This window comes from Acanthochromis polyacanthus, chromosome 9, assembly GCF_021347895.1.
Source record: "Acanthochromis polyacanthus isolate Apoly-LR-REF ecotype Palm Island chromosome 9, KAUST_Apoly_ChrSc, whole genome shotgun sequence".
Lineage (NCBI taxonomy): Eukaryota > Metazoa > Chordata > Actinopteri > Pomacentridae > Acanthochromis > Acanthochromis polyacanthus.
Genome location: NC_067121.1, coordinates 31,651,494 through 31,677,776, shown reverse-complemented (window position 1 = coordinate 31,677,776; position 26,283 = coordinate 31,651,494). Strand labels below are relative to the sequence as shown.

At 39.4% G+C, this 26,283-nt stretch overlaps 1 protein-coding gene across 1 annotated transcript; it reads right to left on the bottom strand.

Annotated features, from left to right (window-relative positions):
* Positions 1-4,327: 4,327 nt before the first annotated feature.
* scp2a (sterol carrier protein 2a) lies at positions 4,328-25,268 on the bottom strand. The gene is made up of 16 exons (XM_022212775.2): positions 25,001-25,268; positions 22,061-22,118; positions 21,870-21,941; positions 21,498-21,629; positions 21,204-21,268; positions 19,422-19,548; positions 19,223-19,286; positions 19,033-19,119; positions 18,725-18,875; positions 18,157-18,304; positions 17,367-17,474; positions 13,045-13,198; positions 12,293-12,389; positions 9,271-9,400; positions 6,694-6,773; positions 4,328-4,846 (listed from the first exon to the last, which is right to left on the bottom strand). The coding sequence occupies exons 1-16, from the start codon at positions 25,052-25,054 to the stop codon at positions 4,751-4,753; spliced, it is 1,623 nt and encodes a 540-aa protein (XP_022068467.1). The 5' UTR covers positions 25,055-25,268; the 3' UTR covers positions 4,328-4,750.
* Between the last annotated feature and the right edge of the window lie 1,015 nt (positions 25,269-26,283).

Genomic DNA, 26,283 nt, shown 5'->3' with positions numbered 1-26,283 from the left:
TTGCAGTAAGAAGAGAAGGTCTAGACAGTCTTCACAACATCCTGTACATCCAAGTTGTTCTCATAATGTTAGTAACAGTCATGTTTGTGACTTCTAGCCAGGAAAGTGCTGCATATTAACCTCCATATCATGGCCATTTACCTCATTTAACAATAAAACCCCCATTCATTTAGCTTAAAGCAGCAGCACAGTTGCTATGGTGATGGCTTTGTGTCATTCAAGTTGATGTATAAAAAACTGTAGCATCATCTCTGTGTTTTCTGGCCTACATGTGACAAAAAAAAAACACCACCACCAAAAATCTTTAATGGTAGTTTGTTCTCTCATCACATTTGTAAATATGTGCTATTGTTACCGTCTAAAATGGCCAAAAATGCACTATGAAACAGATATTTAGCATTATTTGAAAGAAAATAAAATGCATATTAAGGACTAAAAAAATGCTAAATAATTTTCCAGCTGATATTTTATACATTGTCCCCGTTTTGTTAAATTACACATCTCATAAAATCCCAGAAAAACGTTTTAATTTACACGTTGACTGAAAAACAATTAAAGGAACTAAATCTGTAAATAATGTCCACATCAAAAATGAGTGGTTTCACAAATAAGAACGTGTTATTTAGCAATGTGTGACCATAAAATTTCAGTTTTATTGTATTTTAATTGGCCAAAAACAACATTACTTCACGGGCATTTGCTGGCGTATTCACTGTTTAAGCAGATTTTTATGGATTTCTTTTAAAAGTAGACCTCAGTGTAGTGTAAACCCCACGATACTTCTTTCTCAAAGGTCATAACCATCACTAATGAATCTTTCAACAGTTTTACCCATTTAAAAATATAAATAAAGAAATCAGGCTAAGAGAGAAACATCCCACTCACTCCCAGTAACTGGTGAAAATCTGTCAAGAAACAATAAAACTGAGCTACATTTTGTGGTATTTTATTTAATCGTTTGCAAATGAGCTCAGGGGTTTGTAAAGGTCAGAGATCAACACAGCAAAGAGCCAAGAGCAGTATATTACAACACTTTTTATACTTGCTAATTAGAAGACCGTCTTGTGCCTCCCCGCTTGTTATTTTTCGCCGTTCATTTGACGGCAAAAACAGTGAAGCGCACCCTGAACTCTCACCCAGAAACATCTTTGCTCTGAAAGCTGAGAGAATGTGTGACGACAGGTTCTGTTTTATTACTTGAAGCTAAACAAATGCACATAATAGTTGCATTTCCCAGCACAGTCATGTCTGCTGCTGCTGCTGGTTTTAAAGCAGCAGATTCAAAAGAATCTCGCCTAACAAAGGAAAATTCACTGTGCTATGAGCCTGTGTGCTCTCCATTTAAAATACTGTCTTCTGGTGTCTGTGGTCCTGCACTTTGGCGTTCTGAAGCTGTGAAGCAGCCTCTTAAAAATATTTCTCCTTCAGTTCAAAAACACATTCGAAGCGGTTATTGGTTGGCAGCTAGTGAGCAGAGAAATGTGATGCTGATTGATAGGTCTCACTCAAATACTAATAGTCTGTTCAGTACATATTCTGCTCTCAACTTCAAGCTAAGGTCATTGAATCAAGCACAGGCTGAGCTTTTGGAGTTGACCTGAGGCAAACCAAACCGCTCTGCTTTACCTCAGTCCACCCCTTCACACTGCTAAAGCACATCTTCTAAAGAGCCGTTAGCCCACCGCTGCTGGTCGGTGACATGAGCCAGCTATGCAGCTTGTGCTTCCGCCCAACATCGCCATTTGGTCCGCGGGCACAGTGACAGGACGGGGAGTGGGCCACAGCAAGTGGGCCGGATACGAGCAATTAAGAGAGCAGACTGAAGTGGCAGAAGGCAGTCAGTGGTGGGCGGAGGTGGGGGAGGCCAACAGGGAGAAGTCATCAGCTCCCAAACAAATGGACAGAAACTGGAGAAAGAGGGAAATAGGACACAAAGGCAGAAAAAAAAAACAAGGGCGGAAAGAGAGCCAAGTGAAATCCCTTTGTTTGAATTCTGACCAGTGGAAAAACTGACAGAGTAAATGTGTGAATAACACAATTTTCCTTCATAAGATGTGTGGATGGGTTTAATGGAAACAAATCTAGGAAGGACTCATTTAAAATAAATTAACATTTTATCTGGTGGAGTCTCTAAAACGTGTAAATCACGAGCCAACCATTTGGTTTGTATGGTGTTGTTTCTTCACTTTTCTCAGTGTCACAGCTGCCTTTTTGCACTCTGTGTATAGTTGTAAAATACGTGACTCGAGGCCACAGCAGTCAGTGTAATTTACTTGCTATAACTGGTTATTTGGTGAAGTATTTTCTAAAAGTCTGAAAAGGGGAAGAAAGGAAGAAAAGGCAGCTGTACATCAGTCATGAGGCCAACCATTCACTGAAGGAGCTATGGAAGTAGGCTAACCTTTGAGAAATCTGACACGAACCAATTCCCCTTCAAACAAAACAACACACTCATAAAATCTCAAAACATATCACCTTCAAAAATAAGCAAAGTCGCACATTCTGACTTGTGACTGGAGGCCACCACCAGCAGCAACACTAGAAACACAGAGACAGGATTGTAACCCTGAACTGTGGAAAATGTGCTCCACAATGGACAAAAACTGCCAGATAAATAAGGACTGAATACCAAACATTGATAATTTGCAACGTTAAATTACTACATTATGTACTTCTGCACCAGATAACAGCCATCCATCCCTTTTCAGCTTTTCTACCTGCAGTAAAAGTTGTGGCTGTTAAAAATGAAAACATGGGCACACACTTAACTTTAGACATTTAGCTGGGAACTTGATTTAGATAAATTGATAAGACTTCACTATGAATATAACAATATATCCACCCATCATCTATATGCCACTTAATCCTAGGGGAGGTGTAGGGTAGCTGGTCAGGAGTCTTTCCTGGTTGACCAAGGGTGACGGTCACCAGTCTATCAGGGCTACATATTGAGAGAAACAAGACATTCACATTCACACCTACGGACAACTTAGAATACAGTGAACCCTCGCTATAACGCGGTTCACCTTTCACGGCTTCGCTGTTTCACGGATTTTTTTAGTGCAGTTTTTTAAGCTTTTTTAAACAGTTATTGTGTTCTGCATCCTGATTGGCTAAGGGACACTGACCAATGTGAACAGTCTCCGCGCCTCGTCTCCTCTGTCATACACGCCAGCGCTGCCTGCTTTGGAGCGCTGGATAATTTCTCTCCTTGGTCTCCATGTAGTGAGACACCCTGAAAGACGGAGCCGACGGAGCAGCCTTATTCTTTTCCCCCGCCGTCAATCGGACAGTGGACGTGGTCCCCAGCCGTCTCTGGCCACCGCAGCCGCGCTCCCCAGGAGAAGAGCGCCGATGCGAGCCTTCCCCACCCCCGACTGCTCCAATTGATTCAGCCGGCCCGCTCTCTGAGGCAAGAGTACCGCCGCGGCGTCCACCTGGCTGCAGCTGCAGCGCTCCCCCAAGTGCAGTATTGTATAATAACTGTTAAAAAAAATAAAGCTGACTACTTCACGGATTTCGCCTATCGCGGGTTCTTTTTGGAACGTAACCCCCGCGATAAACGAGGGTTCACTGTAATCGATTAACCTCAGCATGTCTTTGGACTGTGGGGGGAAACCAGAGTACCCAGAGAAAACCCATGTATGCACAGGGAGAACATGGAAACTCTATGCAGAAAGATCCCAGGCCAGGATGTGAACCGGGAATCTTCCAGCTGTGAGGCAACAGAGCCAACCACAGATCCACTGTGTCATCATTACCTTTGACATTTTCCTACTATTTTACTAAAACTAAACTAAAAAAATAAGCATTTAAGATCCCTGTTCTAGTGACAATATTTCTGTAAAAGTTGACCAAAAGGAATGTGGGCACTCCTGTTTTAGCTTCTTTACAATGACTCCCAGTAAGTTGTAGAAGATATTTTACATTTTTACTGGTTTTAATGGTCTCCTTCCTAGCTATATTTCTGCCCTGTTGCACCAATACGTAATTTAAGATTCTCAGTCAGAGGTGGTGTTTTGTTACTGGAGAGTCTTTCCTGATTTCAACATGGTTTTAATTTTCTGTTTGATTTTCTTTTCAGTTTCTTTCAACATTTTTATGCTGTGCTTGTTTACAGTGAAATTTTAATCTCTTTTAAAATTTTAAAGATTGATTTATTTTGCTGCCTTGTGAAGCACTATGTAACCAGGATTTTGAAAAAGGCTCTTTAATAAAGACTAGAATTAATATTATCCTTCATCTAGGCATAATACCAGTAAACCACATTATCTTAATCATGGAACAGTTTTGATACAGTGAAGTCAAAATATGATAAACAATAATGTATTTGTCAGTAAATATTTTATTATTAGAAAATTAGATTGCTATCATTTACAGGTATAGATTCTCTGCAACATTATCTATCAAAGTGGTTCATTTCAGAAAATGGCTTCAAACCACACATTTCATGGACAACTTAGAGGCACATTGAGTTTTTGGACGAAATGATTAATAACACAGGGAGGAGTGGAATATGTTACTGAAATTTGCACTCCGGATGTTTTAGAATGAATCAGACTTAAAGACCCAACAACATCAACAGATTAGTATCAAAGCAGCAGCTAAAGGTGAAACTTAATGCACTGTAGCTTTAGATCAAGCACATTAACAAAGTGTTCAGTGATTTTGTTAATTAGCAGATTTCAACCGGAGGAATCAGGCTTTCCTACAAGTTTTCCTTTGAAGTGAACAAAACTCGCGCCATGTCTCACAGCTTGGCATTGCCCGGTGTAACCTGGAGGTTCTGCAGTTTCATAGCCATGCCCATGTTCCCACTGATCTTCAGAGTCCCTTTGAAGAACGCCTGACGTGACAGGAGTGAAGGTGAAAAGTTAGTCGGTGCTTTCAACACTGAAAGCTGTACCTTCAACAGACTTAAACAAAGCTCTAAGAAAGTTAGTCATCAAAATCCAAAAAAAACTTGTGATTTCTTCTAAATTTGACCCTTCACCACTTATTTGCCATCTTACATGTATAGTATTTTACTTTTCAGACATTGGATACAGAACACTGTTGGCTTAATGAGTTTTCTAAAGTGACAGCATTCATACACACATTACATTCAGAGAGAACCATAGGATTCATGAGATATATATTATTCATGCAACAATGGACACTAAATCAAGTAAGCTACAATACACAATAATGCACTTACAGGCAAAAGGCTAAAACCAGACTCATAGCAAACCAGTTAAAGTGTCCAAATGACTAACAGCCGAGTTTGTCTGTGACTTCCTTAACACTGTGAATTCTGTCCATGTGTGATGATGATCTAACTACTACTTTACCAACAGTCAAGTGAGAGGATCTGAGGATGAAGGCTCTGTAACAAACTAATTACCTGCCGCTTATAAACTGTGACTCTGTGTGGCAGCTCACCCGACTGATGTGAAGAGAAGTCCACAGTGTGACCTGATCTTTCATAATTTGTAGTTATAAGTAATGAAGTTTGTGCTGCTGGTATTTAATAAATGTGTTTTTTGCACCCTGACCTGGTGTTAAAGCTCTGAATCAAACTCTGATGTGCATGAAAGAACTACATCGAGAGACTCCCTTGAAAGAAAGACTCTTGAGCTGCTTCCAAGTGGTGCAGTTTGTTTGTGGTGTGAAAGCAAAATGAAGCAAGTGCAAGATTTTAGGATGGCAGGTATGTGGTTTGAGCAAAAGCTGAAGAAAACAGTGATGCATCCATCTGGGGATCATAAAGTGCGAGGAAAACAAAATCCTAATCTGTAGGACTAGCATGGTGCATTCCAAATAGTGCTCATCAACTGCTGAGTTACCGGTCCATTTTTCTTCATAATTTGCCTAAATTTACTATCCTTAACTGTCTTCTTTTCCTTTTGGCTTTCCCCTTTAGTGAATCATCTGCTTCCATCTAACCCTTTAATCTGCTTCCTCTTCTCTCACACCAGATAACTTCATGTCCTCTTTCACTACATCCATAAGCCTCCTCTTTGGTCTTCCTCTAGGCCTTCTGCCTGGTAGTTCAAAACTCGGTACAGGTCCAAACCATCTCAATCTGGCCTCTCTGGCTTTATCTCCAAAACATCTAACATGCGCTGACCCTCTGATGTCCCATCCATCCAAGTCACTCCTAATGAGAACATCAACATTTTAGTCTCTGCTACCTCCAGCTCTGCTTCCTGTCTCTCCATCGGTACCACTGTCTCTAAACCATACAACATCTCTCAGACTTTTCTCCACCTGCTTGCTTCTTCACCTCTTTTCCACTCTCTCCATCGCTCTGGACTTTTGACCCTAGGTACCTATAATCCTCTACCTTCTTCATCTCTTCTCCCTGTAACCTCAACCTGCCATCTGGGTCTCTGTCATTCACGCACATGTATTCTGTCTTGTTGCAGCTAATCTTCATTCCTCCACCTGCTCCTCACTTCTGTCTAAAATCATCTGTCAGCCAGTCCACCAACATAGCCAACAAGAAGGGGCTCACAGCTGATCCTTCATGCAGTCCCACTTCCACCTTGAACCCCTCTGTCAAACCTCACCACTGTCTTACAGCCTTCATACAGTTTTCCTGCTTATGATCCTTTACAGTAAATCTGACAAACCTTCTTCTTAGATTCATTGTTGCAATTTGTTCACGTCTAAAACTGAAAAAATTAACAGTTAAGACAGTTTCACACATACTGTTTGTGGGTTCAACTTTCCCGTCATCAAATCCAGGAGATCCTGGTCACTCATGGACAACATGCAGTCCGCCTTTTTACCTAAAAGAATAGAATAGATCTTTATTGTCACTGTTACAGAGAACAATGAAAATTGGTTTGGTACTTTCCGAATAGCAGCAATGAAAATGGACTATATAGCACACTAAAAATATATACATTCAATGTAATTATGGCAAACAAAAACACCATCTCAAATGCGTAACAAGTATAAATCCACATAGCACAACAAACAACTGATGTTTGATCAAACAAACAAACAAAAAAAATAAAAATCGCTGGTGTTCTATATTGTAGAAAATGACAACAGGAAAATGTCAGTGGCCATTATTACAGAGCTCTTATAAGAAAGCACTTCAGAGTAAAGCTGGCATTTTGATGGAACTGTCCATCCATTTGTAGAATACAAAGCATTGTATTTCCCTGAAGCAACATTTCAGAAAGCATCATTAGAGCTGACTGAGAACCAGAAGGTTCAGTCACTTTACTTCTTGTTTTACGTTTGTTAGAAAAGTAGGAAAATGTCCATCTGTAGCATGCTAAACAAAAGGAGAACAGTCAATAACAAGTAAACAGACTCAGGTACACATCAGCTCTGCTAAGATCGGCTACCATTGGCTCAACTACTGGCTAATTCCAAACCAGTTAGGGCAATAGCTGGAAAACCCTTGGAAATTAACAAGAATGTTCTATTGCTCATGTACTTAACTAAAGAGAACAATTTATGTTGTTTCTTTTTGCAGGAATAAATATTGTTGCACAGGAGCATGCTCAGATTCTCCTGAACATTTCTGGAACATTAAGTCTAACGTGGAGGCAGCGAGTTTTCAGAAATAATAGCTCAGATGCAGCGAACATCACAGGGCAGCCAGTCTAATGGAAACAGTCAGGTAGTTACTTATAAGGCAGCAGATGCGTTTGTGCAGGGTGTAATCAGTATATTAAGACGTCTGCATCTCTAAAAGCATCATGGAGGGACTCTGTTGCCATGTCACATTTTCTGGAATTACTTTCATGTTTGTATGTCCAGCACAGGAGCATTATCACTTTAGCCATTTATTATTACTCTACTGAAGAAAAGAAATACATCTTTCAACTGTTCCTGTTACCTCACTCTGGAGTTTTGCTCTAGTTAGCTACAACTACACCTGTGGTCAGTTGGCAGTTGGTCTATACACATTAAAGAGAATTATGATGTGAGATGATGAAGAAAACAGCACACCGCTTCACATAAAAGTGAGTTGAGGAGTGGCGCTACCTCCACCTTGGTTCTCTAAGAGAAAAATAACCACTGGATAATGGAACAAGCCTCGCTAACTGTGTGCTGATTGTGATTTTACTCAGGAAAGTCACCCCCGACAAACATTATTTCATCAGTTTGCGAGCCAGTGGCTTCGTTGGCAGTAGAAATTGAAATCTTCAGTCGTCACTTTATTCCCTTCAGACGAATTGCGCTCAGCATTGTGGACAATCAAAGACAGCCAAAGCAGTCTCTAACATCTGAAGCCAAACCACAACTGAACATTATCACTCCAGTTATATTGTCAGAACTCCTCTCCAACAGTGAGCAGTTTAAATGCCTCTTTGCTGACTACAGCTGAGACCAGAGGCAATATACTATCAGGTTCTATTACATTAAGAACATTGGATTCAAGTATGAGTAAATTAGATGTTGTGGTCAAATGCCACTGTGATTTCACAGAAGGTCTTTTGGGAATAATGCATGTGTTAATGAGAAAATTTCACACAAATGTCAAACAGGGTAACATGAGTTCCCTTTCTAAAGAGGGCTTTAGTGTTGCGACTCCTGTATTTTTTAAATGGATTTAACTACAACCTCTTCAGTTCCTTTCCCTGGAATACAACCAGCACAAGAGACCTCCTGTTCCTCCAACAGTTCACCACAAACCCACCGTCTTTATTACCTTTAATCCAATTCTGTCAAAGTCTTCACCACATATATTATATGAGCTGGGGCTGCCAAGGATGTAAACAGCAATCACAAGAAGGTAATTCTACTTTAAACCTGATTTTATCTGGGAGGACTGAACATATTTCTCTTAGGAGCTTCCACAGCAAAGAGCAAATCAAAAAAAATGTTCAGTTATAGTTTCTACAGTCTGTTTGGAACATGCTGTGCTTCCACAAAAAGGACTATGAGAAAAGAATCAGTAAGAAATATGTTACACAGATGTGTGTGTAGTCTGTTCAGGAAAGAAAAGCCACATGAAACCTTTCTGTAGTAAATGTAGAAGTGGCAAAAGGAACATGCTGCTGTGGCGTGCGAAAATGGAAAAGGCAGACATTCTATTGCTCGGAAAATACATGTTACAGATTTCTTCCTTTGAATTAAATGTAGCACATCCAAGAAACCCGAAGATACTGAACAGAATTCATCAGCCATAAAGCAAGAAATGGGAGAATAAAGACGGAAATAACATTAAAAACATAGTTTGAAATCATACTGCCGCCACCAAAATATCAGATAACTATTATTTGCCTTCACAGCTGTGTTATACATCTCTGTTCAGATACATACCTGGGTCATTGCTGACAGAACCTCTGCCATTTTTCACATCCACAACCCAAGTCTCCTCTCGTCCACCTGGGCCATCCTTCACTTTAAAAGCAAACACTCCACCAACCTTCTTCACAAGCTTCTCTCCATCCTGCAAGGAGTCAACAGGAGTTTACAGTTCCATGAAATAATTCTTCACCTACAGTGGTTGTGGACGGGTGATACACACGTGGACAAAATTGTTGGTACCCCTCAGTTAAAGAAGGAAAAACCCACAATTCTCACTGAAATCACTTGAAACTCACAAAAGTAACAATAAATAAAAATTTATTGAAAATTAAATAATCAAAAACAGCCATTACTTTTGAATTGTTGATTAACATAATTATTTAAAAAAACAAACTCATGAAACAGGCCTGGACAAAAATGATGGTACCTCTATAAAAGATTGAAAACTATTTGACCAGAGTGACATGATTAACTCAGGTGTGTCATTTAATTGACATCACAGGTGTTTCCAAACTCATAATCAGTCAGTCTGCCTATTTAAAGGGAGACAAGTAGTCACCCTGCTGTTTGGTGAAAAGGTGTGTACCACACTGAACATGGACAACAGAAAGCGAAGGAGAGAATTGTCCCAGGACATCCGAAAAAAAATTATAGACAAACATCTTAAAGGTAAAGGCTATAAGACCATCTCTAAACAGCTTGAAGTTCCTGTGACAACAGTGGCTCATATTATTCAGAAGTTCAAGACCCACGGGACAGTAGCCAACCTCCCTGGACGTGGCCGCAAGAGGAAAATTGATGACAAATTGAAGAGACGGATTGTTCGAATTGTATCCAAAGAGCCCAGAGCAACCTCCAAAGAAATTAAAGGTGAACTCCAAGGCCAAGGTACATCAGTGTCAGATCGCACCATTCGTTGTTGTTTGAGCCAAAGTGGACTTCATGGGAGACGACCAAGGAGGACACCACTGCTGAAAAAAACTCATAAAAAAGCGAGACTGGAATTTGCAAAAATGCATGTTGACAAGCCACAAAGCTTCTGGGAGAATGTCCTTTGGACAGATGAGACCAAACTGGAGCTTTTTGGTAAGGCACATCAACTCTATGTTCATAGACTCAAAAACCAAGCATACGAAGAAAAGAACACTGTCCCTACGGTGAAACATGGAGGAGGCTCAGTAATGTTTTGGGGCTGCTTTGCTGCATTTGGCACAGGGTGTCTTGAAAGTGTGCAAGGTACGATGAAATCTGAAGACTATCAAGGCATTCTGGAGAGAAATGTGCTGCCTAGTGTCAGAAAGCTTGGTCTCAGTCGCAGGTCATGGGTCTTCCAACAGGACAACGATCCAAAACACACAGCCAAAAACACCCAAGAATGGCTGAGAGAAAAGCGTTGGACTATTCTAAAGTGGCCTTCTATGAGCCCAGATCTGAATCCCATTGAACATATGTGGAAGGAGCTGAAACATGCCATTTGGAGAAGACACCCATCAAACCTGAGACAACTGGAGCTGTTTGCTCATGAGGAGTGGGCCAAAATACCTGTTGACAGCTGCAGAACGCTCATTGACAAATACAGAAATCGTTTAATTGCAGTGATTGCCTCAAAAGGTTGTGCAACAAAATATTAAGTTATGGGTACCATCATTTTTGTCCAGCCCTATTTTATTAGTTTGTTTTTTTAAATAATTATGTTAATCAACAATTCAAAAGTGATGACTGATTTTGATTATTTAATTTTCAATAAATTTTTATTTATTGTTACTTTTGTGGGTTTCAAGTGATTTCAGTGAGAATTGTGGGTTTTTCCTTCTTTAACTGAGGGGTACCAACAATTTTGTCCACGTGTGTAGTTTATCACACATTGAAAACTAGAAAAGCACTCTGAGAGTGCAGACCTCTGCCAAAGATAGAGAGGAAAACAGGAAACCCATGCAGTAAAGGATCCTGAGCTGGAATCGAACCTGCATCTCTGACACAGTTCTGTTTATGAATCACCTTCTTAACCAGCTGAGCTATCTGGACACCTTGTTCCAATTTGTTGGACGACATACTAACCTATGATGTTTGTCATATTTTGGACCACATACTAAAAAAAATTCAAAGTGATCCAGAATCCAGGATCCTTTCCGGATTGCCACCAAAATTAAAACAGATCTTCCTCTTGCCGTAGTCTACATCCCCTCAAAATTTCATCTGAATCTGCCCAGGCGTTTTTGAGTTATCTTGCTAACAGACAGACAGACGCCAGGTGTCACATAACCTCCTTAGCGGAGGTAATTACATTCTAAAGCAGAGGTGTCAAACTTATTTTAGTTCAGGTACCACATTCAGCCCAATTTAATCTCAAGTGGGCCGGACCAGTAAAATCACAGCATAATAGCCTATTAAAAAAAACTAAAAAAAACAACTCCAAATGTTTGCTTTGTTTTAGTGCATTCTGAAAATGTTCACATTTAAGGAATTTTTACAAAACATTATGAACAACCTGAAATTTCTTAAGAAAAATACGTTCAATTTCAGCAACATTGTCACTCACACATTACAACTTCCAGATCACAGTGTCCACACAGACACAAAACATGTAGTCACAGGTATCTGGAACTGAATGATATAGTATTTAACTCTATGATTAAAATGACAAAAGTCGGGCAAAAAAACAAAATACTACAAAAATGAGACACAAAATGACAAAAACGAGACGAATAACACAAAAGACACAAAATTAGACAAAAAAGTTACAAAGCGGAGTTTACTGGAAGTATCAGAAACTAAAGTGACAAAAGTCAAATGTAAGCCTGACCACAGTGGTTGGAGAGAAGCAGTAAACGCCCACACAATGCTAATGAAAGTGGAATGCCATCCTTTGTTGCATGCGAACAACCTAACATGAAAAGTTGAAGCAGGTTTTGTGACTGCACTGCTTTTATAGGGAAAGACAATATTTGAATGCATTTACCTGAATACACAACATCAACATAAAAGAGTTTAAAGTAAGAGGGAGGTTTTTATGACTGACAGCATGCTGTTTTACCTGCTGTAGCCGTTTTTCAATCTCTTTGAAGACAGGATAAGCTTTGAAGCCTTCCAGATCACTGCCTGCACTGGCAGGAACTGCAGTTATGTGGGATCTGTTGGAGGCACAAAAAAACAACAGCAAAGCACACACGATGTGACAAAAATCAGATCTGGAACATGCAACATCGCAGCCTTCATTAATCAGTTATCAATCCGTTATGTATAATGTGAAGTAAATAAGAAGCATGTTTTGTGATGTTGACATGCAAACTGTGTCTCTGGCTTTCTCTGCGAGGTTTCGGGATCAATATTGGTGCTGAAATGTGGAAAGAAACCTTCAAATCACAACTCAAAGTACTTTTGCGGATAGCCTTCAGACTTGTTTAGTAGGTTCATTAGATATGATCTAGTAACAGGGATGCTGCAACTTTTACGAAGAAGTGGTACAGCGTTGAGATGCCGTCACATGAATGAACGGAAAGGAGGGCATGTCTGGAAGGGGTTTATGTCTCAGTCGACAAGGTATGTTTCAGAATAAGGGCAGTGGTTTAAAACAGTGTAGTACATAGCTCCAACAAATGATGAATAAGAACAAAGACAGAACAAAAAGTGTGCCACAGTGATCAAAGATACGGTAACATAAGACACAATGTAGGCATTAGTGAAAAATCAGGACTGAAAATGCTTCTTTGAATTGTGGTTTACGTGGCAACAAATCATGGATCTCTTCAGCACAAAGTGACAAATCATCAGGAAGTTCTTGGTCACCTTGCCTCCTGAGGGAAACCCATCCTATAAAGTGTGACAACGACGGCTCCTCCTAAGCCAATGTTGTGCTGCAAGGCCAGTTTAGCCCCTGGGACCTGCCTCCTGCCAGCCTGCCCTCGGAGCTGCCAGCAGAGCTCAGCACACTGGGCCAGACCTGTGAGAGCATAATCAGGGAGACGGACAGAGGGTGAGGGCAGAGGTTGGATGTGCGTGTGTTTAGAGGGTGGGGGGGAAATCAGGCTTTAAAAAGAGAAAAACACACCAAGTGAAGCAGGAGAGCTGTTATGACTACCACTAGGGTCTACTTTTATTCCGTTTCACAGTGATTCAGATGAAAAAAAAAACCCATAAAAGACCGTTTGATGTAAAAACAACTCTAAAAAGCACAGCTACAAAAAGGAGGCAAGATACATCAGTGGAAATTTCTGTCTTCAAATGCACTCAGTGTTTCAGTTTTCATAAGGTGTATAGCTGTTTTTATCTTTTTAAAAAAAATACTGCAATAAATGTTTTTTTAAGCAACTTGGGAGAAGCAGAAACTGGCCATGAACAACACTAACATGATGTCTTCTTCTAAGCTAAAATGGTGAAACTGTTAGAAAACTTGTGGTGTTTCTGGCCACCTGATAAAATATGATCAAGGGATATGTCTGGGGGGAAAAAAATGAAAAGTCATCCTTGCGTTTAGAATATTTTATCAGCATTGTCCTCCAGTGTGCACTTTGAGCCACAAGGCTTACAGCATTATCCCTTTTTCTCACTAAACATGAAGGAGGAAGTGTTGCAATGAGTTACACTAGCAAATATGTGATAAAGTATTGAACATTTGGGACAGATGTTATCAGGCCGCGCTAAATTTACCTCTGTGTGTGTGTTTTCTACTGTTTGACCCTGAGGAAGCTGTGCAGTCGATAAGCTTTGGACTTTGTTTTAATCACTTGGCTACAATAAGGAAATGTTTTTATCTATTAACGGACTAAAGTGTGTGACTTTTGGGCTAATCCATCCCCTTTCTCATGGACACTGATTTTCTGTGCTCGCCAAGTTTCACCAAAGGTAATTTGTGTCGCACTTTTTCACGGGTTTTTTTTTTTTTTTGCAACTAGAGATCACACATAAAAAGGTACATTCAACAAATATTCAAAGCAAAGAAGGGCTTGAGCTGCAAAATATACGTGGTGTTAACATGAAGAGAAGGAAAAAAAATCATAAATGTGAGAAAGTGTGGATGGAAAGGTATTTAGAAACTCATGCCGAAAGCAATTTCCAACAACTTATATTTGCTTTTAGCAGCTAATAGCTATATTTTGTTGCTTTAACTTTAAGAACATCTAAAAAGAAGTCACAGAAATCAAAGGAGAGCCCCTGCAGTCCATAGCACTTTACAAAACTGTGAATTCTCATGAAAAAAAGCCTTTCAGAGCATGGCAACAATCTCAACACGGGAGCATTCTGCAAAGGTAAAACACCACCTACTAATTGAGAGGGGTGACAAGATGACTCCTAATCTGACAACTCACTCCCTAATCTCTCCAGTGGCAGCTCCTGTGCGAACGTTATAGCTAAGCATTTCATCCCATCTGTGTAATGAGCTTGTGCATTTGTCCATTATCCCAGTAAGCTAAAGGATCTAGGGCTAAAGACTTCTACCTCTGCGTCTTTTACATTCTGCAGCACTTGTCTTCTAATCTGCTCCATGAAGGGCTTGCTTGTTTGACTACAATTTTGTGTAATTACATTTAAAATTAACTGCAGGTTGCACTGAGCAAAGTATTTTCCATACATTGTAGAGGAACCTTCAGAGTGACACAAGTTTTTCATTAGCTTAGAGAGCAGATTTCAAGTACTTCATCAACATAACAAAAAGTGATCACAAGCTGTCTCAGTCTTTAATTTTTTTGAAGAGTAAACTCATGTGGTAATTAAACAAAGATTCCAAGCTATGAAGTAGTAATGCTTCACGATTTCTGGATGTCATGCCAACCTGCAAAAACCACATTATCCCGAGGCGCCATTTACTTTTATGGTACCTTATCAGAGGTTATTTAAGGCGGGTAACGGAGAAATAAAAGGATGTAAAAGATCAAATATAAAGTAAAGCATAGACAACTGTAAATCTGAGTATGTGGAATAAAAAAGGCTAATTACAAGCAGTGAAAATAGAACAGTGTTTAGCATTGTTTCATGGGTGCAGTTTGGGCATTTCTAGGTTCCAAGAAAGGATGACTCCAACAGCAGGCAGCCTAATGGTAAAAAAAAAAAAAAACCTGTCACCGTGTCTGTTTTGAAGACTGGGTATCACTAGCTGACCAGTTCCTGCAGACCTTTCAACACTTTCAGACCTCAGAAAACAGAGACGTACAGCAGGACCAGAATTTCAGTCTAAACTTAGCTGGAAATCAGTGCAACGACCTAAGAATTGCAGTGATGTGTTCTGTATTTTTGATGTTTCTCAATATTCCAGCAGCAGCACTTTGACTGAGTTGTCGGTGGGGGTGTCCCTCTGCGGGTCAGGCAATTACCCATCAATATGTGTGCTCACAGTGTTCCTGGGGGAAGAGGTCGGAGCTTTACAAGCAAGATTAAGAGCAACACCACGGATCAGACAGAGCTTAGCAGACTAGGGCAGTCACACAGTGGGAGAGTGACCCAGTCGGGCACTCGTACACTGGAAGAGTGGCAGAGCGGGTATTGATGACGCAGATGGAGAAAGTGGTGGAAAAAAATTAGGCGAAGCAAGCTGTGATTATAAGTGACAGATGAGAGGTCACAGAGAGAAAAAACGAAAGCGACAGCTCAAAAAAACTTAAAAACAAAGTTGCCGGTATCAAATGAAGGAAGAAGAAGAGCACTGCACTGCTTCACCTTGTTATCTCTCATTCATTAGTGAATGTGTATGTATGTGGGAGACCACCAAGAACAAGCAGATGTAACCATTAATACGAGTACGCATGTGTGTGAAAAACATGAGGCCTGTTGCTGCAAAGACTGGGTAGGTCAGCTGCACCGTTTGTTCAGTGTCATCCCTCAATGGTTTAAAATGTGGACAGATTACAGGGGAGGCTTGCCAAAGTCACAGCCAGCTGCCCCCTCACATGCCGGCTTAGGATCACTTTTACCCAGTAACTACCCAGCTGGCCATCACCGTGAGACGCACACCACCTAGTGGCCGCTGAGGAAACGATTTGTCAAAGTTTGATTTGGATTAACACCAGGGGGTTAATCCTGTGTTAGGAAACTTTAGTCTTCAGATCTAGAAACAGAGATCAGTGTAACTCTGGTGACTTACTCTGTAAATGTAATATGGCTAATTCTACGTTTTCTCAACAAAGATGGAGGGTTTTTTTCAGAATGGCATTTATACAATGTTTGACATTAAGGCAGCTGGAAGGTTGTCAATCAGTCACTGATGTTTATAAAGCAACATACATTCAGCCACAGTGCTTTAGAATAGAGAAACAAGATTAATTGCAAAAATGTATCTAATAAGTTTAAATATGATTAAGATTACACAATATACAAATGTGCCTGAGCAATTTAAATATTATGGGTAAGAAGTTACAAAGAAAATGTGGACATTAACGTCATCAATGTAAATAATAAAACGCATATGCAGTTTAAAAGTAATTTTTAGAAAATAGACTGTTTTTAGTCTTTAATTGGTTTCATTTTCTATGTTTTCATTTACTACAGGCTGGAATAATCATTAGTCTAGAAGTTTTTTCAGTTGCAGATCATTCTTGTAACTGAGTCAGATCATGAAGTTACAATCACAAGTCTATAAATAAAACTCTTGTTGATCTAGATTTTCACCTTCTAGTTGCTACCACCGGTGTTTTGTCACTTTCAGGTTACAGCTGAATAAATGTGTTTTAATGCATATTGTAGCGTCAGATTCCAGCATTTCATCATCAGCTAAGCTAATTTAAGTCTGTTTAATGATGAATAACTGGACTACACTAAATAAAACGTAGCCGTGCATTTACTCTTTTACCCAGTCCAATTCAGCAGGACAAATGTGCTTTGCTGCAGATTAATATTTCAACTAATACACGAACAAATTGGAGGTTCTGCTCTTCATTTACTTGTCGGCATGGTGAATCTGCACTGTTGTCAGTGTTTCCATTCACCTCACTCGCATGATTGATGATTATTGTGATCTGCTTTTCAGTGTTTGCTAAACCTGATTCCTGGAAGAGGATCCATAGCACCTGTCACGATAAACATGTCATAAGCTCTGTACATTTATATACTACACTGTACAAGCTATACTATTGCAGGAAATGATTCTGTTCTGGCATTTTCACTCCACCACTGTTTACCTGTGGCACCGAGAGGATGTCCCTTAGAGATGAGACCACCACTGGGATTGACCACAAACTTTCCTCCGTATGTGTTGTCCCCTCTGTCAATCAGCTCTCCAGCTTTACCTACAGAAACAGTCAATAGTGAAGTTTATTGTAATCTCATCAGTAATTTCATAGTGAACATTTGTTTGGATACGATGTAAGTGTGACTAACCCCAGAGACACATTTTATTGTACTTTATGTGAACCAGGTGAGACAACATCTGTCCCACTTCCTACATCAGTGGTTTACAACATCTGTAGTCAGAGGAGGGCTGCAGCTTCAGCTAATAGCAGGTGGTTGTGGAACATCTTAGACGCAACAGCTAACTGGTGCTGTACATTATTAAAATATTAGCAATCAGGCTAACTAACTAGCATTTCTATTGAGGGTAGCAACAATTCATTGTTTAGTCAACTAATCAAGTAAACTCTGAAACCAAATTCCATTTTTTCTGGCAGTTCAGCAGCATAGCTTTCTTTGTGTTATGACTGGTCATTAAAACGCAGCATCCTTACCTCTTGGGAAGCATCGAGCTGCATACTGGCAGATATTCAATACATACTGACATCGGAGGTAAAAAAAAACCCAAAACAAGAAGGATATTTCTAGTCCAGACTCATTTTAACGTCTACCTACTTTGCAGAATGTGTAAGTATATAAGTGTCTACATAAAGATGGACAGTTATATACTTAGAAGAAGGTTAGTGGAGTGATAATCTGTTCCTGTAGTATGAACAACGGTTTTGAAACATCCATCCTTACCTTCTGCACACAACCCCAGGGCTTCATATGTGATGAGCTCGTTGGCTGAGAAGCAGTCGTGCAGCTCGACCACATCAACATCACTCGGCTTCAGACCGGCAACCTCAAAACACTTCTTAGCCGCCAACCGAGACATGTCGTATCCCACCTAAAGAGAAAAAGGGCTTAAATTATTTATTTATTTGATAGGGTCAGTGTACATTAATGAACCCCTACTCATACAGCGATGGATGTAAATATGCTGGATTATAGCAACAATGCTCATTTACATCCGCAGACCCTAGGCAGGTTAAAAAAAACTGAAAAAAAGACATAACAGTGACGCAATAAAAGCACATTGTAAAAAGTATACAATGAAAACAAAACAGTGAAACATACAATAAAACACAGGACAATAAAACACAGGACAATAGGTCACAACAAAAGCACATTATAAAAAGTACACAAAGAAGTTAAGCATCAGTGGTCACAGGTCTGGTTCACTTTCAGCCATTGTTTACGGTGACTTTTGAATTCATCCAGGTAAGAGTGCTATGCATTTTCATAGAAAGCATTTCACATTTCTTACCATTTTAATGCAGCTGTTTTCATCAAATGTGGAGGAGAGGTCGGTCACCATCTCTTGGGCCACAATCTCCACTGCCTGGTTCTCAAGGTGGTGTTTTCTGACGAAGTGCTCGCTGGCCAAAACTGCCGCTCCAGCTCCATCAGAGGTAGGGCTGATGAGAGAACACAAACACACATGGATAAGTCACCAGAAGGTAATTATGAAAGTAAAAATGTTTATTTGCTCGCCTCTGTTCTGGCAGAGACGCATTTGAGACTCGTTTAATTATTTTATAGAGCTAATACCATGCGTAAATGTGAGTTTCTTACCAACACTGCAGCAGAGTCAGAAACTCAAACACCTTCCTGGATGTCATCACCTGCTCCAAACTGTACTCATCCTGGAACTGGGAGTACCTGCAAGAATGTACACAAACATGCACACACGCAAATATGGATTAAAAATAAAGCAAGACAATTTTGAAGGAATAAACTGTTTCTATAGTTAACCGTGTCTTACGGGTTGTTGGTGGAATGCTTGTGGTTTTTCCAGGCAATCTTGGCAAAGTGTTCTGGCTTTGTGCCTGAAGGAAAGTTAAACATTGACACAAATATTACATATGCTGTGCAATCTGTACATTTTTAGAAAAAAAAAAAAAGACTAAGCTAATGAAGATGCATTGAATGTACGAATGAATTCCTCTGTGAAACACACGTACCGTACTTCTCCATATGCTCCCTGCCAGCGTTGCCAAACAGCTGTGGAGCTGCTGGTGCTGCCGCCATCCCATAGCGGTTGATCATCACCTCCATGTGCTTGTCCATGGGATTGGTTCTGTCCATAAACTAAAAACATGGTTGCTTTCATCACTGTTTCAGCTGGTTTTTTTCACTTTTTAGAAACAAACAAAAAAATTTTACAGTGGGAGTGTGGGATTTTTTCAAACACACAATAAATCCAATCCAGCTTTATTTGTATCGCACTTTTACCAACCACCGATTGACCCAAAGTGCTTTACATACGTGTACGACGAACAAGGCAAATAAAATCAGCACTAAACGCAAATGCAATATAAAAATATATAATCAATGCACTAAAAACAAATAAAATCAGAGATGCATACTAAAAGCACTAAAAACAAATGGAATCACAAAATAAAAGGCACTAAAACACAAATAAATGAACGTCTTCCTCGTTCGAGCCAAACAAGTTTACACAAAACAATCTGAGCCGATGAGCAATCAAGTAACCACGCCCCCTGACCTAGCAAAACTTTTAACACTCTATATAAAAGTCAATACTGATTTATACAAAGACAGGCCACTTGATCTCTCATTTTGACCATGAAAGCTATCGGAAAAAAAATCCTGAGCTGTAGAAAAGCAGCCTATCGAATTTTAGGGGTTTATTTGTTTGTTTGTTTTTTTTGACACTTCCACGTAGGCTTCATTTTTGGAGCCAGGTGCTACGTCCATCTTTACGTACAGTTTATGGCCAGAACTTAAAGCTGTAATGATGGCGATTGTTTAGGCAACAGCAAGAAAACGGTGCATTTGATGAAAACACCCATCAAGAAAGTTTATGATACTTCAGAAACAATAGAAGCTCAACATTCAGAGGAAAGATTACAGTGAAAAACAATCAAAGGCAGATCATACATCATAAGCACACGCTGACAGTTTTTGTGTAATTAGTCTCATTGCCAGAAGGGGGAGACCAAAGCTTCTGCACTGCACTTTCAATAAAGATAAGGAGGATTCATGCAAAAACAGTCTGGATTTTTTTGAAAAGTTCAGCAATTTAGTAACAGTCATGACCTATCATACCAGTACAAAATATGACAAAGCAATGGAAATGTTTTAATATGTCATGGTTAAAAGTTAAAATTGGAGAAATGAATGGTGACAAACTGTGCAGCCTACGTGTGTTTTAAAGTTTGCTTCATCAGAAGTTGGACTCTGTATTCTGTCCAGCACTCTGCCTTTTGTGACAGGAAGCCTTCAACAGTACAAACAGTAAATAATATTTTTTTTAAACGCAGAGAATCACTAATCCTATATTCTAAGCAGGGCCGGCCGCTGACATAAACACTATGCCGTTGTTTATAGCCACATCCACTAGAGGGGGCCATACCACAATAAGTATGTGATTCGCATTTTGTCCCTGTCTAGGATGCATTTTATTATTCATGTGCATGTGTGTTTTAACCCAATTACAAGCTGTGCATGTGATTTGGTAGTTGCCCTGTGCATGTTTTGGGACCACAAAAAAAAAATCTTGCTTAGGGCCACCAAAGTCCTAGGGCCGGCCCTGATTCTAAGTATGCAAACAGGTTAATGTTTGCTGCAATCTGTTTTATAACGTTTTAGTGAGGCTTATCTATCTGTGCAACGGGGGACGAGGGCAAGTGCTAAACCCAGTTGATTCTTTTCAGCAACAACAAAGACACAGCTGGTAAGAACTACAGAAGTGGATGAAATAACAACATGTACACCGATACCTTTGCGGACAAAGAGCCCCTCTCCATCTTTTCAAACCCGAGGGCAAGTGCGCAGTCAGCAAGACCTGCAAAAGGATTTAAGAGTTGTTGAAGGGATGATTTTACTAAACTTAGTTACAAAGAAAGTTTTTCAGGGATTACACATAGATTTTCAGTTAATTTCAGATTCTTCCTGTCGTAATCAAAAATGCCACTATTACGGTTTGACCAGAGACATCTTGTTATAGAACAAACTACACGCATTTAAAAAACTCTTGGTAGTGTGTCATTTTCCAGAATTCCTGCTTGACCCACCTCCCTGAACCAGCTGCCGTGCCATGAAGAGAGCCGTGGAGCCCGTGGAGCAGTTGTTGTTGACGTTGATAATGGGGATCCCAGTCAGACCCAGGCTGTGGTAAATGGCTCTCTGCCCACATGTGGAGTCCCCTGAGACAGAGAGGTAGAAGATGAGCTATTATTATTCACCTATTTGACTCTCTTTACTCATAAAAGTACATGAGTCACACATTTTTTCTTTCATGACTGAAAAAGCATGAAATTTTATTTGCGCATGCACAAATTACATATTCAGGCCATATTGTGAATGTGCATGAGGCTATAAAGTTAGATGTGCTTCCGGTTTCAGTGAAGATATATAAAACCATTTTACTTGATAGGAGCCCTTACCATAGACGTATCCAACACAAGCTTGTTGGATAGCAGAATATGGGATTCCTGCATCTGCTAGAGCTTTTTGACCTATGATAGGATGAAGACATCATGATAAAATCTCGTTAGATTACAACATAGCTACACATTTTCTTGCATTATGCATTTGAAGAGTATGAACAATGTCCATAAACTGTAAAGATAGGCACCTGCTTCTTTGGCCATATCAGGGTAGTCATAGTTCGCTCGGGCTCCAGGCTTATCGAACTGCACCAAAACGCAAAAACAGTCGAATCAGGTTTGAAACTTTTCAAACTGAATAATTTGTTTTAATTCTGCTGAAGTAAACTTCCCCAATAACATGCTTCAATAGAATAAATAGAATATTCTTTATTGTCATTATACAATACAATGTATAACGAGATTGCAGAGCTTATCCTTTTCAGTGCCAGGAAATCTTAGAGACAGTGCAAAAACAGTTTATTTACATAAATACAGTCTAAATAAGGAGTGAATATAAATAGCAGTGAATGAGGTAGTGGTGTATATTGCACAGTTACACTATATTGTTGGCTGGGTGCGAGACGTGAGAGTTCAGGGTGGTGATGGCTCTCTGAAAGAAGCAGTTTTTAAGGTGCAACTTGGCTTCACAAACAGGAAAAGTAGATGCACAAACGTATAAACATTTTCTATTTCTCTGTAAACAAATATATTCACAGCTAAAGCTTAAAATGACATGACCTTTAATTCAGTTTTATTAATACAGTGTCAAATCACAACATATGTCATCTCAAGGCACTTCACACTATAAAGCGAAGATCTTAGAAAATCTACACAGAGAAACCCAACAAATCCTTTAGATTCTCTTTGAGCAAACACTTTACAAAAGCACAGAGAGACCAAAAAAACTCAGACTCTAATCAACACAAACAGCTGGACAAGGAAAACTGAGAAATCCACAACACCTATTTTGATTTTGGTGAGCATGATTAACACACAGAGGCCTGGAAAACACTTAGGAATCACTGTTAATTGCAACTTTCTTGGAAAGACAAGACATGTTGGATACTTTAAACTGGCTAACCAGCTCTGGAGTTGATAGTTAGCAGCAGAAATTAGCACTAGCAGCCTATTTCAGTGAAGACCTTTAACACAGTTTGTATCTCTGCTGACCATGAACTCTACATGCAATCGCAGCAGGCAAAAAAAAAATACAGATAGACACAAAGTTCGTCGAGCATTCAGCCCATATTGCTACATAACACACAAAAACAGCGGCTGATCAACCAATAACCAGTGTTGGGCAAGCTACTTGGAAACTGTAATGAGCTAAGCTACCAGCTACTCTGTGTTAAATCAAGCTTTACTACACTGAAGCTATGACCCACAGAAATGTAGCAAGCTAAGCTACAGCAATACGGCCAAAGCAGCTTAATACATTCAAGTTACTTTTTTTTCTTACCAAAAAATTTCAGGGACTAATGAAGTCAGTCAAACGGAGACAAGAAAATGCTGACTTGTTTATTATTAAACCATCATTTTTGTTCTCAGTGCTCCAAACTTAGTAAATTGATACACTGAGGAATATGTGGAGCTATATTTAAAATGAATCAACCTTTTTACATTAGAAATCATTGTTTTGATTTTCTTTTTAGTTTGTATTGCAGACATAATGTATCTGATAATTAAGTTGCAGTAGCTTATATTAACACACCACTTACATTGGAGGGTATAATAGGTTACATTTGATATCATTTCCATATAAAGTAAGCAATATTATAGTAAGACAATTTTATACATAATTTGGGTATTCACGTTGGGTATTAAATCAAGTTTTATTTCTTAAGTCTAATATCTATGTAAAATCATTCAATGCTTTCCCAAAGTGCTGTATCCACTACTACTTAACTCAATTTTGGTCTTGAGTGTAAGATTAAGATATTTAATCATTTATGCCATCACTTTTGTTTCCCTTTCTGTTATTTTTTTTCAGCCATTTGCTCATTAGTGTTAACAGTAATACTGAAGAAGACAGATTTTGGTTTTACTGTTACCTCGTTTTCTCCCATACCTCTTCCCTCCTATATGTATCAGTTTATTTAATCCCCCAATTTATACATATTCACACACTGCCACCACAACCTTACGCTTAATTTAATTAATTTACTGCCACGCGAATTTTAGATGTTGAAAAGTAGCTCGTTTGTGTGTGCATCTTATACTGCGGTTGACATGTGGTGGTGAGCTAACTGCTGCTGGTTGTGCATATTCGGTAGTCCCCTGTATATGGGTTCTCTGATTTGTATTTGACGTCTTTGAAGTTGACAGAAACTTCGCCTTGGGCTGGCACAGTAGGCATCTGAAAACAACTTTTCTCCGTTTTTTCACAAAAACTGATAACTATTTAGGTAGGGCCACGGTGACTCTGACTCCTTCTCTGCCATCTCTCAGTGAACTGAAGCGAGATGGCAGTGTGTGGATCCAGTGAAGTCGCAGGAAGGGATTGTTGAATGACGACATCAACAGTTCCTCCGCTTCTATTGGTCGACACAGACATGTCGGCGTTTGGAGAGGATGTCACTATCTGATCCTTAAAAGTGTGAGATGAGACTGCAGCAGAGCAGAAAGCTCCGCTTCAAGCAGTTCAACATCCATCATTTTAAAATGTAGCTTTTTGCGTTCGCTACCGCGCAACATGACCAAAAGATTAGCTAAGCTGTTGAAACGTTTTTTGATTTTGTAAACAACGACGCTACCACGTCGTTACAGAAAAATGTATTTAAACTACTAACGACGCTATTTGTAGTGACGTTACTGCCCAACACTGCCAATAACACTCATTTTGTTGCATTTTGTTTGGGCCAACTTAGCTAGCTACTGTTTCTCTATTTACTATCCGTTCTGACACATCTCAAACAGCGTTTGACACAATATAAGCACATTGATATCCGCCAGATTTACTCTGACTGTCCCTCACACTGTGAACTATTAGCTAACTACATTAGGAGCATCTAAAGCTACAGTTTTTAAGAGTTAAAGGCACTTAATTGTCGAGTTAGCCGTCTATGCTAGCCTCAAATCTCGGTTACATTAATGTCGTTCGTGCCGTTTTGCGGACCGAGACAGTGAAATAAATAAAACTTAATCACCTTTGTCATTCCCACACCGATGACAAACACTCTGTTGGATTTTCTAAGAGCCATGGTTGCCTCTCTTCAGCAGCAGAGCCTCTACAGATGCAGACAGACTGAGGATAGCAGCAGCACTGACAGCAGCAGCTATAAAACTACAGCAAAGGTCGTCTATGTCCAAGATAACGTCTCACTCTGTACTGAAATAACCTTTATGCTCTCACTTCCTGCATCTAGTCCAGCTGTTATATAGCCTGGCCATGCTACACCCATGTTTCTGACGGCACAACTCCCTGGCAGAGAATTAAATTCGTTGCCGTGGGTTGTCTAGCGCGGCTGGGCTAGCTGTTATATGTAATAAGAAGTAAATCCTTCTAAAAAAAATCAGATATAAAAATAATATAAATACAGTTATTTGTACAGTTATCAGATTTGACTACAGCAACCTTTGTCTAAACTATTGTTATTATTCTCGGCTATTTTTCCACAACTGACCCACACTAAAAGCCTTTACTTTAGCGTTTTAAATAAAATCAACATATGTATTCTTTTAATAACAGAAACTGCAGCGCCTTGATACCTTTTTATGTTCATGTATTGTTGTTTTATGCACTCATCAGCTTGTGTATGTTGTGTTAAATCTGAACAATAAAATAGCACCATTTGCAATATTGTGCAATATCAGTTTCAGTATCGTGTAATATTTTAATTCCATGGGCAACATTTCATTTTTATGTACGTTTTGTCAATGTAATATGCAGTGGTGGATTCTTTTATTCCATTTTTTAACTGCAATACTTAAATTTCAGGTGTAATGTTACGATTTCAGGTGCAATATTTCTCATGTGTCATATTTCAGCTTCATGTGCAATATTTCATTCATTCATTTACTTGTTCAAGGGAAATGCTTAAATGTCATGTGAAATATTTCAATTTTATGTGCGATATTTCATTATCATGTGTGATATTACTGCAATGTGTTTAAAAATAACAAATGGCCTCTGATTTTGCTTTTTTCCCCTAAGGCCAATTCAAACTAAAATTACCAGCAGTTTTTTTTAAAAACATACAGCTGCAACAATTTTGATTTGCAACTTGAATATCTGATTGAATTGCACTGTTTAAACTATAGTCAATGACACCCTCACCGCATTAATACACCACCAATACGTGAATTTGTGTGATCATATTTCACAGTGTACTTTTAAAATTCTCCTTGTCAAAAGAGTACTTCTGTTAGCCACTATTCTCAATCTGAGTACTTACTTTTCCTGCGCAATTTGCAGTCTTCAATTAATGCC

Bases quoted from the DNA above. Each gene is read 5' to 3' on its own strand.
- scp2a (XM_022212775.2), bottom strand. From the start codon at position 25,054: ATGGCTCTTAGAAAATCCAACAGAGTGTTTGTCATCGGTGTGGGAATG. The intron at 19,287-19,421 runs GTACGTGTGTTT...ACTTTCCTTCAG, and splicing joins GGAGCATATGGAGAAGTACG to GCACAAAGCCAGAACACTTT. The intron at 9,401-12,292 runs GTAAAACAGCAT...GACTCCTTGCAG, and splicing joins TTGAAAAACGGCTACAGCAG to GATGGAGAGAAGCTTGTGAA.